The sequence below is a fragment of the Paramisgurnus dabryanus genome, chromosome 21 (assembly GCF_030506205.2).
Source record: "Paramisgurnus dabryanus chromosome 21, PD_genome_1.1, whole genome shotgun sequence".
Lineage (NCBI taxonomy): Eukaryota > Metazoa > Chordata > Actinopteri > Cypriniformes > Cobitidae > Paramisgurnus > Paramisgurnus dabryanus.
The window spans coordinates 17650110-17668288 of record NC_133357.1 but is presented as its reverse complement, the minus strand read 5'-3'; the positions used below and the strand labels follow the sequence as shown (position 1 = coordinate 17668288).

Genomic DNA, 18179 nt, shown 5'->3' with positions numbered 1-18179 from the left:
GTGAACAACAAAAGTATGAAGTGACAGAGATAAATAAGTACGCTTCAAATGATGCAGATTTATTCTCTCACTTGGTTTGATCCAGATGATGGGAACTGCATCAAATAGAATTTTGGGATACTGTTCAGCCAAAACTCCACTGTAAGGAAGAATGGGTTTAATGAAAAATCAATGGCTCAAAAAATGTCAAAAGCTATTCCATATTATTTCCAGTGAATTCTACACTTGCCTTTTTTTGTCCCAACGAGCTCCGTCCAGGAAGAGGCCATGAATGTAAACTCCATTTTCAGGAGGTGAGTCTGCAGTGTCAAACGGCAAAACCTAAAACAATAAAAAGCTCAATCAACTCTCCTTTTCTTCTTATATAAGTAAAAGTCTTGATGCACAAGGATACCTCATAATTAAAGCCAAGCAGGTCAATGGGGATTCTGTATTTCCTGGCATAGTTCTGCAAGGCACCTGTTATGAAAGCCTGAGTAAAGAAAAATCCAGACAACCAGAACACATCTGGCTTCTGTGTGTCGTACCAGTCCTGTAACAGGATAAGAAAAAGCAGGTAGACATAAAACCTCTTTACTGTACATCTTTTAATCAATGCAAGATGTATACAGGTCTACTGTGTCCTACTATGTAGAAGCACAATACAAACTTCAATAAAAATCTAACAAATGGTATGAAAACAATTTAATTTGAGAATATATTCATTATTGATATTATTTGAAGCCAAACACAGGCAAGGTCACTGACCTGCAGAAATTTAAGTCTGGCTAGGAAGTCAGTGACATAGCTGCCCAGTGGCTTGAGACTGGGATAGGAGCATTTGGCCCATTTCTCCGGTACTTTTCCCACCAGCAGACTGCCAGCCACAGCCTCCAGCTCTGTATCCATCACTACCAGACCCTTAATGGCCTTTATTAGATTCTGCAGACTCACACGTATAGTGCTGCTCAAACTGAGGGGACAGGACACAGAAAAAAAGTGTAAAATATAATATAAAAACTATATGTGATCCAGTCTGTGAAAACCCAGCTAAAGTCATCTCTTTGTGATTTACTGTTTTCAAAATTCTGTCAAAATATTACCTTGATGTCTTTAGATTTAGACCATGTCAAAGATTGAAAGTTAAGTGAAATCAAACATTGATGCTCATAATTTTCTAGATTATGAGACTTTAGACTGGATTTCACAGATAGGGTCAGAATATTTTTAATAAAAACTTCAGCCCTTGACCCTGGACCACAAAACCAGTCATAAGGGTACTTTTTTATTGAGATCAACTGAAAGATAAATTACATAAAGTTTCCATTGACGTATGGCCTGTTAGGATAATACAATATTTAGCAGAGATCTGGAATCTGAGGGTGCAAAAAACTAAATCAGCTTTAAAGTTGTCCAAAAGAGGTACTAAGCAACACATATTTACATAATATATATTAATGATTAATATATTTTCGATATATTTACAGTAGGACATTTACAAAATATCTTCATGAAACATGATCTTTACTTAATATCCTAATGATTTTTGGCATAAAAATCTATAATTTTGACCCACAAAATGTATTTTTTGGCTCATCTTTTCTCCCTTTTTCCCCAAAACGCAATAAACGCCGGTCCTCCTTCTCTGCAGAATGCAATAAATCCGCTCAACAAATCACAATGCACCACAGCGTGTTGAATACACACAGAATCCTAGTTTTCCTCATCTACTTTAACTTCGTGATCAACAAACAAAAACAAAATAATACTTGTCATGGCATTAATAAACCTGTGGTGGTTTTTTGTGGAGGGGAAGAAACGTAAGCCACTCGGGCACTCAGGCGACGGAAAAATGCCGGTTGTTGCTTGTTCTCAAATGACAGCATTAAGCTTCTGTCATGCCAACACATTGACCCCAGGGGATCTTATGAAAAACTTTCCATTATTTTACTTGAAGTCAACGAAAATCGAGCAGGCCCAAAACATTTTACAGCTGATCGCTGTCAAAAAAGTTCAGCGACGACGTCCCAAAGATGACCGCAGCAATGATAGTTTTCTTAATATGACAAAGTAAGTGTTTTGATTAATGCCATAAATTTTTACGTTTTTAATCAGTGTATACCACTAGTCAACTAAATGAATATAACATGGCAAAGATTAATGCACATTTATATATTGATTAAATAGATTTACAGCATTTAAAAAAAAAAAAACTTTTGCAGAAATTTTTTTTTTAAAATCAAATGATGGATTAGATTTTTTGTTTTATTTTAACCTAAAGATGCTATGTGAAAGTTTGTAACAGAAAATAGTGGTTTTCTTCTTGTCACTTTCTTGGTACAGAAAACACATTTTTACCAAAATTAGTCAAAATGGATTTATTGTGTTTTGGAACCAAACTCTTCAAATATACCTACAGTACGTGCTACAGTACAAATGACTGGTTTGGTGTGGTCCAGGGTCACAAATGTGGATTGTATCTACATTGAACTCCAAAACCTGCTAGTAAGGATCCAATTTTAAGTTTTCAAAAGTATAGCAGAAATATTTACTATACTTAAATTTAAATGTCATTTAATATCTTTTCTAGTTCACTGGTAGTTCACCTAAAAGTAGTGCAGAAATTTTTTTGAGTTATTCTTTGTTATTTTAGATGAAGATTTGGTTTTTAAATACCAGATCTCAGACTTCCGGACCCCAATATAAAGATTCTCAAAATCTGAACTGAATTTAAGGAACTCACTTGTTGTACCGCTGCATCTCCTGCACAAGTACCGTGTTCATGCTCTCTTCATAACGTACAGGGAACTTAATGAGAGCAGACTCGATGTCAAAGTTACCTGGAAGCTACAGCACATGACCCACAGCAGAATTTTAATAAATCACTGGCACTTGCAAATCTTATATCTTATAATACAATCAATGAATCATTTAACGGGACACTCCACTTTTTTTGAAAATATTATGCATTTTTCAGCTCTTCTAGAGTTAAACATTTGATTTGTACTGTTTTGGAATCCATTCAGCCAATCTCTGGTCTGGCGGTAGCACTTTTAGCATAGCTTAGCATAATCCATTGAATCTGATTAGACCATTAGCATCGTGCTCAAAAATAAGCAAAGAGTTTTAATATTTTTCTTATTTAAAACTTGACTCTTCTGTATTACATCGTGTACTAAGACTGACGGAAAATTAAAAGTTGTGATTTTCTAGGCCGGTATTGCTAGGAACTATACTTTCATTCTTTGCTGCCGTACCATGGCTGCAGGAGACGCAATGATAATACGCAGTGCCCGAAAATAATCATCTGCTATTGAAAGTTACCAAGGGGACTATGGTACGGCAGCAAAGTCCTTGATTATTACGCCTTAAACAAAGTGGAATGTCCCTTTAAAATGTAATTAATAATGAGCTTGTTACTTTAGAAAGTATGTCATTAGCTATATCCAGTAAAGTACTATCTCCTCCAGAGCTGCCTCCTCCTTTTGATCCACCGCCCTGAGTCAGGATCAGCGAATCGAACAGTATTTTAGTCTGTTGAAGATCTTTGGAGATGTCCACATTCTCATGCATACCAAACACTTCGGGATGCTGGTTAGACGGCAGGTTCTGTGGAGCATACACAATTCATTGCATTTACTTGTGTTAACTTAAAACTATAAATTTCTTGACAGTAAAGTCCTACCTTGATAAATTCCACATAGTCCTCATAGATTGATTTTGGAGGAGCGTAATAATTGCCGCTGGGGGAAAAGGAGTAGCGTGGGTTGTCGATTATATCTTTATTGTAAAAGTCAGCAAGGATTGTCATGAGCAGGCGACGATCCCAGTCATCTGTTACACGCCCTCCATAGTTACACTCTCCAGTCAGATACGTGATGGCCTCAAAAGGAACCTCCTCATATTCGTTCACAAAGAGCTGGGGCACAAAAAGATCAAACAGGATTAATAGGCTCGCATTTACTAATAATTGTCCAAGTGTTTTTACTTATGTGCAATTTCCGCTTTGAAAAGGCTATGGTCAGGGTTCGATGCCCAGAGTATACAAAAACTGATAAAATGCATAGCTTTGGAAAGTCGCTTTGAAAGTGTAAAATATGCCTTTCACTTAAAATGTAATGACAAAATTACATACACATGTAGTATGCACATAAATTTGTTCACACACATTCCGTATTTTATAGGCAAATACTTTCCATGTGGTTTGAGTTATTCAAATTTAGGAAAAAATGTAGGTGCAAAGTCATTAATGAGTCAAGATTTCTCTATAATACATTTACAAAAGTTCAAAGCACAAACTCAAGCTTGAAACTGTTCGAAATTGATTATTTGTCTGATCCAGAGCTTCCTAAATGCTATATGGTGAATTGAATCCATACACAGTCCATTACCTGCAGTTGTCTGATGCTAATGCGCAAATCTGACTCGTTAAATCCATAAGGAATGTTCCATCCCAGTGGGCCAAACTTTTTCCTTTCCTGGACAAGAGCATGGAAAAAGCAAACCCCATACAGCAGCTTCTCCCAGACCTTAACGACAAAAGTTAATGGTTATTTACTGTTATATCCGTAACATAAAAAAACCAAACAGATTGAGTCCACTCACAAGCTCTTTGTTGGGACACGCACTGAAGAACTCAGCATCAGAGACTGGGTCAGACAGATAGGATTGCAACAGGTTTAACCTCAAGCCAGTAGGAGGCTCATTGGTCATCTTCACTCCATTCTGCAGGATGGTCACTGGAAACTGACAGAGCAAAGGGGTCACCATCAATTCAAGGATATCAGTTATGATCACAGACAGGCTTTTATCTATTATTGGTTGTAAAATGAGGCTCTTCATGATTACCATGGGTGAAGGGTAGCTGGTGAGCCAAAGACGAAATTCTGGATGGCATGATTCTGGGCTGAGGTCTTCACAGATCTTCTCCAGAGTGGACATCCAGGACACGGCCAAGTGACAGTTCTGCAAGCACACCCAGGTGCCCTCCTTCATTGCTGAGCGGATCATCTTTACGGCTATGGGACCCTGACCCTGTCCCAGAGAGATTGATTTAAACTGGGAGCCTCCCATGTTCCTATCATTGGCAAATTTCAGCAAACCTGAAAAGAAAACAAGGTGTTTTACTTAAAAGGCACATATAAACTTTTACAAGGTGTTGAATATAAATGTTTGTTTGCAGTGTGTGAACACAACCACCCTACAATGAAGAAATTTTTAACGGAAAAAAACATTCTTATTTTTTAATCCCATTAAACCAAAGCAGTCTCATTAGACATGTGCTCTCTTGTTAATGTGATGTCACACTGATAAAGCCCAGCCCACAGCCACTGACTGACTAATTTCTAAATGTTTTTGTTAGCATATTGTAGAACTAATGTGGCTAAAGATATTATTGTCTTAAACTGTATTCACATGAATCAGATCTATTTTTAACCAAAGGCACTCACTGTCTGTTGGTAAGGGATTGAGGAGCTGTAGCTCATTTGCATTTAAAGGCATTTTTGACATGCTATAACAAATGATCTGTGGGGTATTCTGAGCTGAAACTTCACAAACACATTCTAGACACACCTTAGACTTATATTACATATTGTAAAAATGGGCATAATATGTGCCCTTTAAAGGAATACACTTTCATGAAAAATATCCCAATAATTTACTCTACCCCCATGTCATCCAAGATGTTTATGTCTTCAGTTGAGAAGAAATTACGTTTTTGAGAAAAACATTTCAGGATTTTTGTCCATGTATGGACTTTAGTGGACCTCAACAGTTTACAGTTTAAATAAAGCTTCAAAAGGCTCAAAACAAATTCAACCAAGGTGTAAAGGGGGTCGCACACCGGACGAGCAGCTCAGGGCCGCAGAGTCCTAAAAAAAACAGAACACATTGTTTTCTATGAGTGTCTGTACACAGGCGCCGACTAGCGGTGTGACTCAGGACATTGCTCAAATCCCTGTCACACCAAAAAGCGCCACTCAAAAAGTTTAACATTAAATAACATCATATTTGTCCCATTTTGTTGCATTTTGAAGTAAAGGCTATCTGACTAAGCTTGTGCTATTTAAAGGTGACATAGAATGATTGAACGGGGTATTTATCCTTGTTCTATGATGTGACATATAGACAAAAAATTTTTTGTTTGGGTCTGTAATGCCTTAGAAGCTTCCTAAAAACCTCTCTCAGATAGCTCTATTAGGGTGGGGGATTTTAAACAAGTGGTTTTGCACCTATTTGGCTCCCCGTACTGGCTTAACTTGCAATCTCATTACTGATTGGCTGACTTTGCTGCCACTCAAAAAACGTAGCCAATTATTTTAAAGTGGAGGGGCAGGGAGATGCCTCTGATGTCATAAGCATCAGTTTTTCAGATTGGGCCGTTTTCTGGCGGACATTTCTAAAAGAGGAATTTCTATGAGACTGAGATGTTAAGCATGTCTAACACTTTTTGTATGTTCATGAATGCGGGTAGACTACCATTATTCAACAAAGACAAGGTAAAAATGGTTTTTCATTCTATGTCCCCTTTAATATGCACTTCCGGTGTAGGATACCTCCGGGTTGTCCTAAACGCGACTCGGCGGCGCTGAGCTACGCGTCCTGTGTGTGACCCCCTTAAGGGTTAGCCTGGCTCCGCCCTCCTATGTGCTTCCGCTTAATTTTCATTTCGCTTCAGCAGTACGTCTGGGATGGCTCTATAGAGTTTCGTTTTCTCCTGCAAAAATCTGCAGGACCAATCAGCGAACAGATGGGGGTGGCTAAGAACGATGACGTTGAGGTCGTGCGTCAGTTTGAGTTGTAGTTCAGTAATGGCAGCAGAGAAAGACGTGAGTTGTTGCAAAACTGCCGAATATACAGAAGTTAAAGCCGGAGCAAGAATCAGGTTTGCTAAGTTTTGTTTGTCTGATTATTCTGACTTGTTGTTTCCGTCCGGTTTCGGTGCATGATATACGTCACGACCACACGTTAGCGATTGGCGTTGGCAGATCCTGAGTGACTCTGGGCAGATTCAATAGTTTTAAACTTCAACAATGGACCCTCCTTAACGGAAGTAACGCTTTGCAATAGAGCCTGGCCAGACTCTCTGTACAAATGAAATGAATGTACGAGAGTCTGGTTGGACCAGGCTACTTAAGGGTCTTATCTAGCGAAACAATCATAATTTTCGCCCAAATTTTTTTTTATTTTAAACCACAACTTCTCTTGCATATGATGTGCCAGTGCGACCTTACATATTATGTAATCACGTCAAAAGGTTACACATTAGGGCGCGTTCACACTATCCAAACCAAACCGAGCTCGGGCGTGTTTGACCCCCAAAGCTTGGTTTGTTTGACTAGTGTGATTGCTCTGTACCGCGCCCAGGAGGTGTTTGGTTAATCACGCCCTGGCCGGCTTGCTGAGGTGGGCTGGAACAGGGTTCACTTGGGCTCAGGCGCGGCTATAGTTTGAGCGCGATTCAAAAGGAGAGACGTCAATTACACGACCACCCACCTTCATCTCCCTTCTTTAAAACCTTTGATGCGCGCAGCAGGGTTATGTGAATGTCCAAGCTGCACACGTGACAGATCAACTAAGCAATATGATGGCATGTGAGAGGGCTGTGTGTCATTGTGCACCAAAAGACTCCAAATAAAAACACAGACTTAACATTACAATGGGTTCCGTTGTTAAGAGAGCACTTTACTTCCTGCTTTGTCCGAAATAATTGCATCCCAATGACGGAAAAGCACCCGGGCTCGGATCAACAAAAGTAACGTGTGTGTGAGTGCGTGCTTCTGGGGGAGTAGGGAGGGGGGACAATCGCCCTAGGGCGTCACACGGCTAGTGCGAGACAATACATTTTTATTTAAAAGTACTTTTTTTGGCTGAAATGACAATGGATTCGCTAGATGAGAACCTAATGCCGCTGTAAAGATCATTGAAAGCTCATTCAAGCTGCACTGAAACTGCAATTTTAAGCTGAATTGAAACTGTAAAGTGTTAATAAAAAAAAATATATTTTCAACTGAATGAAGAAATACATAAACATTTTGGATGACATGGGGGTGAGTAAATATCAGAATTTTTTTTATGAAAGTGGAGTAATCCTTTAAGTATTTTCCATGTGGGTCGAACAAAACTTTGCATACAGAAAGAGGTGAAGAAGGCTTTAATGTGATCGGCACCAAGACAAGACAAGACAAGTAAAAAAACACTATTTTTGACTCATAAACAATACATTGCATTTTACGAGCATACATTTCTGGCATTAGAGGTGCGTTAATAACGTGAAAAAAGCACTTACTAGCCATAGGGTCTGCTCCAGGAGACAGTATAAAAACCAGTGGAATAGTTGAGTTAGAGTCAACATAGCTCTTACTCAGATCAAATGGAGGAGGTTCCACAAATTTCTTTCCCAGTTGATCGGTTACAAATTTGCTGATTGCAGGCTCAATCTATAAAGAATAAAAATATTAGAAATTGACAAAATAACAATAATTGATCATTTGATGGATTATGATAAGCAAATGACATTTTAAACATGATGCTACCACTGATCTATATAAATGACTGGATTGCGTATGACGTCACACTTGTGAAGCCACCGCGCAGCCATGTTGGTATACCCAAACGTTTTATTAAATCAATGGACGTTATCAGATTTTAATGATAAAACATCACTTTATTCGTCTTCGTTTTTATATGTGAAGTTACCCTGTACATTATTACAACACAAACGTCCTAAGCATGTAAATAGTTATTTACTGAAAGTTGTACATTTTGCGTTTTAATCAGTTATTATAAATTCATCTTTATTACAGTATCAGATCAGCAGACAGACTGCAGCATATTTAGTATTAATGACAATAAACGTGCTCATTCTGAAATCTAAATAAATAATCATGCTTTGTACCGTATGTGCATGCAATAATTTGCTAGTTTTGTAATTATGTTATCTAAACTTACAAGTTACCTAAACTTATTTAGTGCTGACCGTCACCGTGTAGCTGAATGTCAAAAAAACTTTATTTATACCTGTGTCATTAACAAATGCAGCAGACACACTCACCTTAACGTTTTTTTATAAATCCATTATCCTGCCTGATTAAAACATAAAAATTGCAAATAACACCAGAATTAACAAATAATTTACGTACACATATCCTAAAAATTAACCTTGTGTAACTGATACGCTGTAAAGGGGGTAAATTTTGATCATGATTTTAAATGGAAGTCAATGACGCCCTCTGCCGGTTGGGTATACCAAGATGGCCGCTCGAGCTCATTTATATAGATCAGTGGATGCTACTCACTTTATCAGGTCTAAGGCATCTGTAAATGATCATTCTCTGAAGGTCATTCAGTTTATTACACCAGGGCTTTGGCAGAGCAGTGTTGTATGGCTCCTTGCTATTATAAATAGGCAGGAAACTCTCAGGACTCTTAATGAAACTCTCCCTATATTTAGCCAAGGGAAAAGGAAAGTTATTATTGTATATTAAAAATTACACAGGATTTGCCATTTAAAGATTCAGGTGCTAGGGAGAGACTTCATACTTAAGGCCCTGTAGTCCAGGGAGATCATTGGCCCGGCAGATCTCATCCCAGCTTTTGTCTGGAAGCCAGCTTGGGTCAGGATTAGGGACGTTGTTTTGTAGTCCCACACCTCCCGTGAGCAGAAACATCAAGTCGGAGTACTCTATCTCCTTCCTAGCTCTAATTAAATTGGAGACCATGTTATCATACACAGAACATATAACAGCTATTACTACTGAGACAACTGACGAGAAACAGGACACTTTTCTTGAAACATTCATAAAACTATACATGTTAAAACTTACAGCAGCAGGTTACAGCAAAGAAGAAAAGAAAAGAGGAGTTTGTCCTTCTCGAAGAGTGAACGGCACACATTGCAGTAGAGATTGTAGGTGAAGTGACCAATCAGGTATCTGAGCCTCTTCTCTAGAATCTTAGATTTGTTACTGGAGTACACATACACATGTACGTAAATGTAAATATGTGGTAAAACAGTAGACGCAGGGTTTTTAAACACATGTGCGTTACTTATTCCTTACCTGTCTTGTATAGAGTTGACATAGAGGTTGACAAACCAGTTAAGGGAGTATTGATACATAGGGTCAATGTTGGCCAGATCTGCAATACTGAAGAAGAGGATGGAGGAGTGCTTTGCAATGTCTCTGTAACCTTCCCTCGATTCAGCTATTTTAATCTCAGTCTTCTCTGCAATCTGAAAGTTCACAGAAGGGCACAGAGGTCAAACTAATTTTTAAAAAAAAATATTGTCATCTAAACTAGCTCTTCAAAGCACTAGACCTGCTGTTTCTTAGTGATCTCATTAGACATGATTTTGGCTGCATCAAGGATCTGGATAGCACTCTCATCCTCTAGGATGTTGCCCTCTGAGGACTGCAGAGTCTCCAGGATTTGGTCTTCAATTTCCTTAAGCTGTTTCTTATTGGCTGCAGACTGAAGGATCAGGGCGTTCCTCTTCTCTTCTAATTCAGGTCTGAAGAAAATCAAGAAAAACAGAGCAAAAATAAATCTTTTTTACAAGAATATTTTACAAAAAGTTGTGGAATGCTGATATAATTATGCACAAATAATTTGCATTACAATTTTAGGACACCGGCCCTCCAGGATGGAGTTTGGACACCCCTGCCTTATTAAAGGCATAATATGTCATTTTCACCACTAGTGGTTGCTAAACAAAAACAACGGCCACAGCCTGATAGGTTTGGGTACGATTTACATTTTATTTCCAGGCCGCTACCCAACGGTACCTTTTTTCGATACTTTAATCTCTGTGTAATAACAAAAACATTTAGTTCTGTGAAAAAATAAGTCCAAACATTTTAACATTTTGCTATTTATTTTTTTAATGGTCATGTTTTTCAGGTTGGTCTCTAATTTTCTATAATTTTAGGTAAATAAAAAAGCTAAATAAACTCTGTAAAATAATACTGCATAGTAGGCCTATTTACTGTATAATACAAATATAGATCAACTCTTATTATAGTTACAAAAAGTTAATCAGTCAAGGCATGTGAATAATTTTTTATTTGTCAATTTTTTTTATTTAAAGGCGCTCTAAGCGAATTGACGCGTTTTAGACCATAAAACATTTTTTGTTACATACAGCAAACATCTCCTCACTATCTGCTTGATGCCTGTCTGCTGATCAAACTGTAAAAAAACGCGATCTCTGTAGACAGCCCAGGCTCTACAAACTTCAATATACACACAGTGGCCAAACCTGCACCACGAAGCAAAACAAAGTTTTCCAGCCAATAAACGCCAAGAAGGATTTGGGGGTTGGGTTTGGGCGCGTTCATGAAAGCACGGAAGGGAGGGGGAGGAGTTAACTACACTCAGTTTGTTTGAAAACACATTTCAAAAACCAACACACCGATTCACTTAGAATGCCTTTAAGTCGCAATGAAATTGAAAAATTGGAATATTGTGAAACTATCGCAAGAGTGATTCGATAACACTAAACTCGCGATAGTTTCATGTCATACGCTGATTAATCTGCATAGTACCACATGAAGTCAGATATGCACAGTTTGTAGGGGTGCATATTTTTACCTTTCTTTTGCGACCACAATGCCAAGCAGCTGGTCTTCAAGACCCTCTGGAGTGATCATGAAGTTAAGCAGACAAACTTTGGTGGCCAACTCAGGCAAATAATGAGGATTCCTTAGTTTAGTGGTGATGTAAAAGCGGAAGTCAGACGAGTACTCGATCACGCTTTCGCCCAATCTGATACAGTCCACACCACCTACAAAGAGGAAAACAGTCTGATTTTCAACATCTTGATTTACTTTTACTAATCATTTACATTTAGGGGCTGTTTCTGTACAGGGCTTATCCTAGTCCCAGACTAAAATGCATGTTTTGAGCTGCTTTAATTTTAAAACATTTGTCCCGTTTTTTATTTTAACATATTTTGTTGACATTGTTTTGTCTTAAGATGCACACCTTTAGTGGTTTTTTGTAAAAACTTCTTACATGACCTAATATTTATAAGGCCTAGTCCTGGATTAACCTAAACCCTGTCCGGAAAACAGCCCCTTAGACTTTCATTTATGTGGGATACCTTGTTTGAAAACTTGTTTGAGCAGAAGTGGCTCTAAGGATGGATCAAGCTCTTCTCCTACATTCTCCAGCAATAGTGGAGTACCAAACTGGATGCAGTTTTCAAGCGTTCTCATGTAATCTGTATCAGTGAGCTTAATCACACTCAGATTATTCTCCCGTTCAGAGTTTTTCACCCATTTGTTGGCCTGACCCTGTGGATCAATCATCAGAGGCCTGGCAAAAAAACAGAGGATCTTAGACAATTTAAAGTAAACAGACATTGTTGTTTTAGTCAGAACACTTACCATCTTCTGGAGTTGCTCACTATAACACCATTATCAATAGAGAAGCTGTCTGTGGGCAGGCCGGCGATATTCCAGGTCCTGATCTTGATCGGATCACCAAGTGTCTTACTCAGAGAGAAGTCATCAGAGGATGGGATCTTCTTGGACTGAGCAGAAAAATAACACTGAAGAAAAAAAACTCCATTTGGATAGATTAAGTTTACCAGAGAAGATCAGTACAGGTACCTTGCAGAGCATGGCCCACATTTTGGTACATTCCTGGCGGAAACTGGCAGTAAAAGTTCCAAGGTAGGCAATAACTCCAGCAGATATTAGCACATCACCTGTCAGGTTATCATAGGTGCACTGAAGCTCATTGGCTGCCTGCAACCACCTGTGTAGAAATAAATCTAATTTAGGAACATCTAATACATGCTTTTTGTTGTTGGTTCTTTTTGTTTAGAGTTGATCGAAACCTTGATTTCTCTCCTCCTAAACCTCCAATAAGCTTCTCGGCTCTCTCCAGCTTGCGAGCACAGAGGTCCACTTGGTACTCCAGCTGAGCTTTTTCTTCAGTCTTCTCCTCAAAAGTCTTCTGCAGTGATGCCAGGCGATCCTCAACCTCCTTTAGCTCCGCCCTCTTCTGGTTCAACAGGGCCATGGTGGTGGCCAGTGACTCCTGGGCAACAATAAGGTTAGCCTTCTTAGGGGCCACCACCTGACAGTAGACACAAAATGATGATATTTAATTAATATGAATTCTTAAAGAAAATACGTAATAATAAAAGACAACACATAACAGTAAATAATAGATTTTACCTTGGCAACTCTGTCATAAACTTCCATAGCTGTAATCCATTTGCAAAGCCCCTCGGCTGCAGAAGAGGCCTTGGCCACTTTATTGGGGTCAAAGTCGGGGTTGGTCATGTACTCACTACGGATTTTTGACATCACTTGAGGCTGTCACAAAACAACAGCATTAAAATACATCAGCCACAGTAATTGTAACAAACCTAAAAAGCCAAATTTCCCTATAGGACTCACAGGAATGTTGTCTTTGTCATATTCCTTTAGCTCTTTGAGGAAATTCATTTCCCCCAGCAGCTTCTTGCTTGGACCCCAGTAGTCAAGAATCTATATACAGATAACAAGCTGTCAGAAATCATCCAAATAAGACAAGATCAAATTGTGCTTTCTGGATTTTGCTTATGACCTTCTGTCCGGTTCCTGCAGGATCATTGATTCTCTCTGGTCTGATGTCCTTCATCACACACACTGCTGCCATAACCAGCTTCACTCCTGATGGAGGGTTCTTCATTGTTTTTACAATCGCCACATCAGCAGGCTGAAATTACACATCAACCCACATGCTTCATAAACATCTTTAACCTTTATAAAAGGTGTGTTTAAATCACACATGAAGTATTACTACAATCTGGGTCCTATTGGGTGTCCCCCTGTAGGGCATATTTTACCCCAAAAACAAGAGGAAAAAATAATATTACATATCATTAGGAAATCTGTCTAAACACAATGATATTTTACATGAAAAATAAAAATAAATTGAATTTAGTTTGACATATACTACTATGATGTAAACTACAGTAATTTATCAAATAAGTGACACATCTTTTGTATTATTATGATTTGCATAAGGGTAAATTTCTGCACCAATACTACTGCGCCTGAGGTCGAAGTGCTGCAAACTAAGTGCCACCAGTCTTACTTGTGTAACCACTCATGTAACAGTCTTTAAATAGGGAAAACATGGAAGTGGCTTCTAAATTAATTCCTGTTTGGATCCTAAGGAATGTATGGGGTAAGTAAATAAATGCTTTGCTTTAAACAGATGCATCTGTTTTTAAATGTTTTTTTAAAGGCTACCTCACGGATTTATTGTATATGATGACTCTCTACCTGCAGATATGGTGAGATGAGAAACATTTTTAAGTAATGCTTAAGAAAAACTTACGCTGTCCAAGTGCTGAAACTTGCGGAGAGCCGTTTGTAAATTCTTTATCTTATGTTTGTTACAAATAAAGTATTTTTACAGTACAAACCTTTTCTTACATACTTGTAAGTTATTTTTTGATGATATTGGATAGCCATAGATTTAAAGCAATTAAAGGGGACAGAGAATGAAAAACCATTTTTACCTTGTCTTTGTTGAATAATGGTAGTCAACCCACATTCACAAACATACAAAAAGTGCTAGACATGCTAAACATCTCAGTCTCTTAGAAATTCCTCTTTTAGAAATGTCAGCCAGAAAACGGCCCAATGTGAAAAACTGATGCTTATGACATCACAGGCATCTCACTGCCCCTCCACTTTAAAATAATTGGCTACATTTTTTGAGTGGCAGCAAAGTCAGCCAATCAGTAATGAGATTGCAAGTTAAGCCAGTAGGGGGAGCCAAATAGGTGCAAAACCACTTGTTTAAAATCCCCCACCCTAATAGAGCTATCTGAGAGAGGTTTTTAGGAAGCTTCTAAGGCATTACAGACCCAAACAAAAAAAATGTTGTCTACATGTCACATCACAGAACAAGGATAAATACCCCATTCAATCATTCTATGTCACCTTTAAAAGCCTGCTTTTTTACTTACATGACTAAAAGAAAACGGGTTTTAAAGGTTTTAATAAAAAATAAAAATTTCAATACAAGTGAAAAACAACACAATTTTTTAACAATCTTAAACTGGTGGTCTTCTTCCTCCGCTTATTTTTTCAGTTTACAAAGTCCGTCATCTAAATAGGGATTAGACATAGCGCCAGCGCAACTGGCTTTTAAAGGGGATGAGAGTTGAGACTCTCATTGGTTTATTGCACATTACGCCAAAAATACTCCCATTACTCATTAAAAAAAGGACCAACCCTTTTCGACCATGCGCTTGGCGCACAAACAATTTTTCCCGTCGTCAAATTAGCAAAAGTGGGTTCGGACACACCAATTTAGACGTTGTGCTTTAGACAATACACTTAGATCGTTAGCCCCAAGTGCTCTTCCGCCATACAATATAGTTCTTATTTTTATCCGCTTAAAATTCGCCACACTTTATTTTGTGCCACCCAAACTACTTGTGTAACAGTGTTTAAATAGTAAAAACATGGAAGTGTTTTGTGGCTTCTAAATTCATCCCTGTTTGGATCCTAAGGAATGAATGGGGCGAGGCTAAATGCTAACACATTCACGACGCGCTGTACAAAGATTAAGTACACGCATTGAAAAAAGATAGATATGTTTTAATTCATCTAATTTGAGGTAAGAACATAGTAAAATATTGAAAACGTGATGTTTTCCTTTGTATTAACGTCGTTATGACCTTAAGTGTGTTCAGGGCAGACAGCGCAGCCTCAAGGGCAGGAATGGCCTCCGCCAAATCACTTTCACATTCGTTCTTCAAAGCCTGGGCTTCATTCGCTTTAAGAGTAGCTGCTTCCTCATCCACACGGACAAGCTTGCTTTTTGCCTCAACCTCCACTGACTCAACTTCTATTACCTACAAAAGAAAAAATCAATCAAACCAGTTGCCCGAAAGATTACAAAATAACCATCAGAAACATAATAAATCTACTCACTAGTAGCACACATAAAATGTGATAAGGATGTTTCTGTTTCTTACTTTCATTATTTTGGTGTTGTCAATCTTAGCCTGCTCCAGTTTAGGCTGTAGATCCACAAGCTCCTTCTTCATTTCACCAACCTAGACCAGCATAAATACATTAAAATCACCAGTAAAACCATGATTTAACTTGAAACGCTGAAGTTAAGAAAATACTGTTAATATTGCATAAAATTAAAGTTAATATTGTTTACACATTTGAGAGGACAATTATCACATTTATGTCTTTTATAGCATTATTTCTAAGTATGTCACCTGAGATTCTGCAAATGCCAGTTTGTCAAGTCCATTTGTATATCTATTTTTAGCATTCATGACTGCGTTTCGTTTTTGACTGAGAAGAAGTCTGAAGGCAGCTATAAGCTCCAAGTAAGAGGTAGGAGTCACATAGTTATGGCGACCCAACTCTGACAAAAACCTGCAAAAATTAAGTAAGATCAAGTTTTAATAACTGCACTTTCAGAACAAATGATTGAAAAATAGTCCCCAGCTTTCACTTGGGCAGAACCCTTTGAAAAAGTACACCTTAGCACCTAATAAAGACTTCATATTAGTACCTCAGAGGTACGTATTCGTACCATATGTAAACTCATATGTACCTAAATGCTACATGTATTATAACGATTTTAAAGGCAGGGTGCATGATCTCTGAAAGCCAATGTGGACATTTGAATCACCTAAACAAACATGCCCCTACCCCATTAGAATCTGGACCTTCTTTTGATAGACCCGCCCCCACACATACACAACCCATGCAACGATGTTGGTTACTAGACATGCCCCTTACTGCTGATTGGCTACAAGTGTGTTTTGGTACTCAGCCTGACTCCCATTTCCAAAGTGTTTTTTCAAAAATCATGCACCCCGCCTTTAAAGGCTACTGCCAGTGAGAGCTTGGGACTATTTTTTGACCATTTTTCTGATAGTGTGGTACCAGCATATTATGTTTTACTGAAACATCATACTTGTGAGATAGATTAATAGCAGAAGTATGGAAGGTCTTGCAGATGGGCACAACTTCCTGCCGCTCAAGATCACTAAGTTCCAATGTCTCCAAGAACTTATTAGCCACTCGCTCCAAAGCTTCCTCAGGCCATGGCTGTGGAGGTCAGAAACAGAGCTATAACTTCACTTTCAAATAAGGTTTCCATTCGAAACTGATCAAATCAATTTGCATTTATATTTAGATGCTTTTATCCAAACCAATTTCAAAATACAAGCATTTATCATGCAAAAGCCAAGATCCAGTAATGCGAGCATCTCCTCCATAACTTTTTCAGTCTCACCTGAAACCAGTCTATGGTGCAGCAGTTAATGAGGGAGGGAAACTGTCTAAGGCGGTTTCTGAAGGCATCTCCTATTGGACTGAAGGCCACCACTACATGGAGGTTCTCTCTGCAGCGATTCACAAAATAAGCAAACAGGGCCAAAGGGCTGAACTCCAAATTTTTATCCCCCGCCTGAGCAATGGGCCGTACAGCCTGGCGTAAAGAGACGAAAAGAGGAAAATACAATTAGCACATTTACAACATAATTCACTACACATTTACTTTTTCGCCGCCATTGACGAGATATCTCGTCAATCAAGAGAAAATGCTTCCCTGCCAATGACGAGATTTTCTGTCTTTCCGCAATACCGCTATTCCGCAACTTTTTAAACCCGGAAGTATTGCCCTATGGCAAGCGGCTGCATGTCCGTGTCTGTTTTAAAGATCGCTCTGAATGGGATCTCTATGAAAAGTCCGTCACAAAAATGGAATTATCTCTGCTTTTTGCTCAAAATGTGGTGTTTTTGCAGAGACCTACCCATATTCAAAAGCTGATTACAAAAGAACCACTGAAGGTAGGATGAAACGTTTTTTTTTTTGTTGAAAGCAGAGGGTCTGTTTTTCATTTGGTATATTGTATGTTTATATATTTAAAGAAGAACATTTTCTGGAAGGCATTAAACTTTGGTGAAAATCATGAAAAACGCTGCCGCTGTCTAGCAACTTTAAAAAAAAACGCTGGCGGTGAAAGAGTTAAGCTTGTAGATTTTCTTACCTCCATAATTTCTTGCTTCTCATCCACAGCGAAGATGTTTGGTACCTCTCCTGTGTTTAAGATGCTGTCCACATCTTCTAAGAAAGCTTCGTCCTTTATCTGAGCATCGGTGAGCAGCAATACCATTTTCTGGCCTTGAACTCCAGCGTTCTTCATCAGCCTC

General features: G+C 38.5%; 1 protein-coding gene across 1 annotated transcript in view; it reads right to left on the bottom strand.

The window, feature by feature from the left end:
• Positions 1 to 18179, bottom strand: part of LOC135775642 (dynein axonemal heavy chain 12-like) — a 36176-nt gene that overhangs the window by 324 nt on the left and 17673 nt on the right. The window contains exons 44-73 of the mRNA XM_065286027.1: positions 18017 to 18178; positions 17260 to 17454; positions 16939 to 17072; positions 16229 to 16391; positions 15974 to 16054; positions 15674 to 15850; positions 13561 to 13692; positions 13392 to 13481; positions 13167 to 13307; positions 12824 to 13065; positions 12594 to 12741; positions 12369 to 12514; positions 12083 to 12297; positions 11572 to 11764; positions 10300 to 10492; positions 10041 to 10213; positions 9807 to 9947; positions 9523 to 9681; positions 9279 to 9423; positions 8270 to 8420; positions 4828 to 5081; positions 4585 to 4725; positions 4371 to 4508; positions 3665 to 3898; positions 3400 to 3588; positions 2723 to 2826; positions 748 to 952; positions 395 to 532; positions 230 to 321; positions 72 to 139 (exon numbers count right to left, since the gene is read on the bottom strand). Coding sequence (XP_065142099.1) covers positions 72 to 139; positions 230 to 321; positions 395 to 532; positions 748 to 952; positions 2723 to 2826; positions 3400 to 3588; positions 3665 to 3898; positions 4371 to 4508; positions 4585 to 4725; positions 4828 to 5081; positions 8270 to 8420; positions 9279 to 9423; positions 9523 to 9681; positions 9807 to 9947; positions 10041 to 10213; positions 10300 to 10492; positions 11572 to 11764; positions 12083 to 12297; positions 12369 to 12514; positions 12594 to 12741; positions 12824 to 13065; positions 13167 to 13307; positions 13392 to 13481; positions 13561 to 13692; positions 15674 to 15850; positions 15974 to 16054; positions 16229 to 16391; positions 16939 to 17072; positions 17260 to 17454; positions 18017 to 18178 — 4744 coding nt within the window. The remainder of the gene's footprint in view (positions 1 to 71; positions 140 to 229; positions 322 to 394; positions 533 to 747; positions 953 to 2722; positions 2827 to 3399; positions 3589 to 3664; positions 3899 to 4370; positions 4509 to 4584; positions 4726 to 4827; positions 5082 to 8269; positions 8421 to 9278; positions 9424 to 9522; positions 9682 to 9806; positions 9948 to 10040; positions 10214 to 10299; positions 10493 to 11571; positions 11765 to 12082; positions 12298 to 12368; positions 12515 to 12593; positions 12742 to 12823; positions 13066 to 13166; positions 13308 to 13391; positions 13482 to 13560; positions 13693 to 15673; positions 15851 to 15973; positions 16055 to 16228; positions 16392 to 16938; positions 17073 to 17259; positions 17455 to 18016; position 18179) is intronic.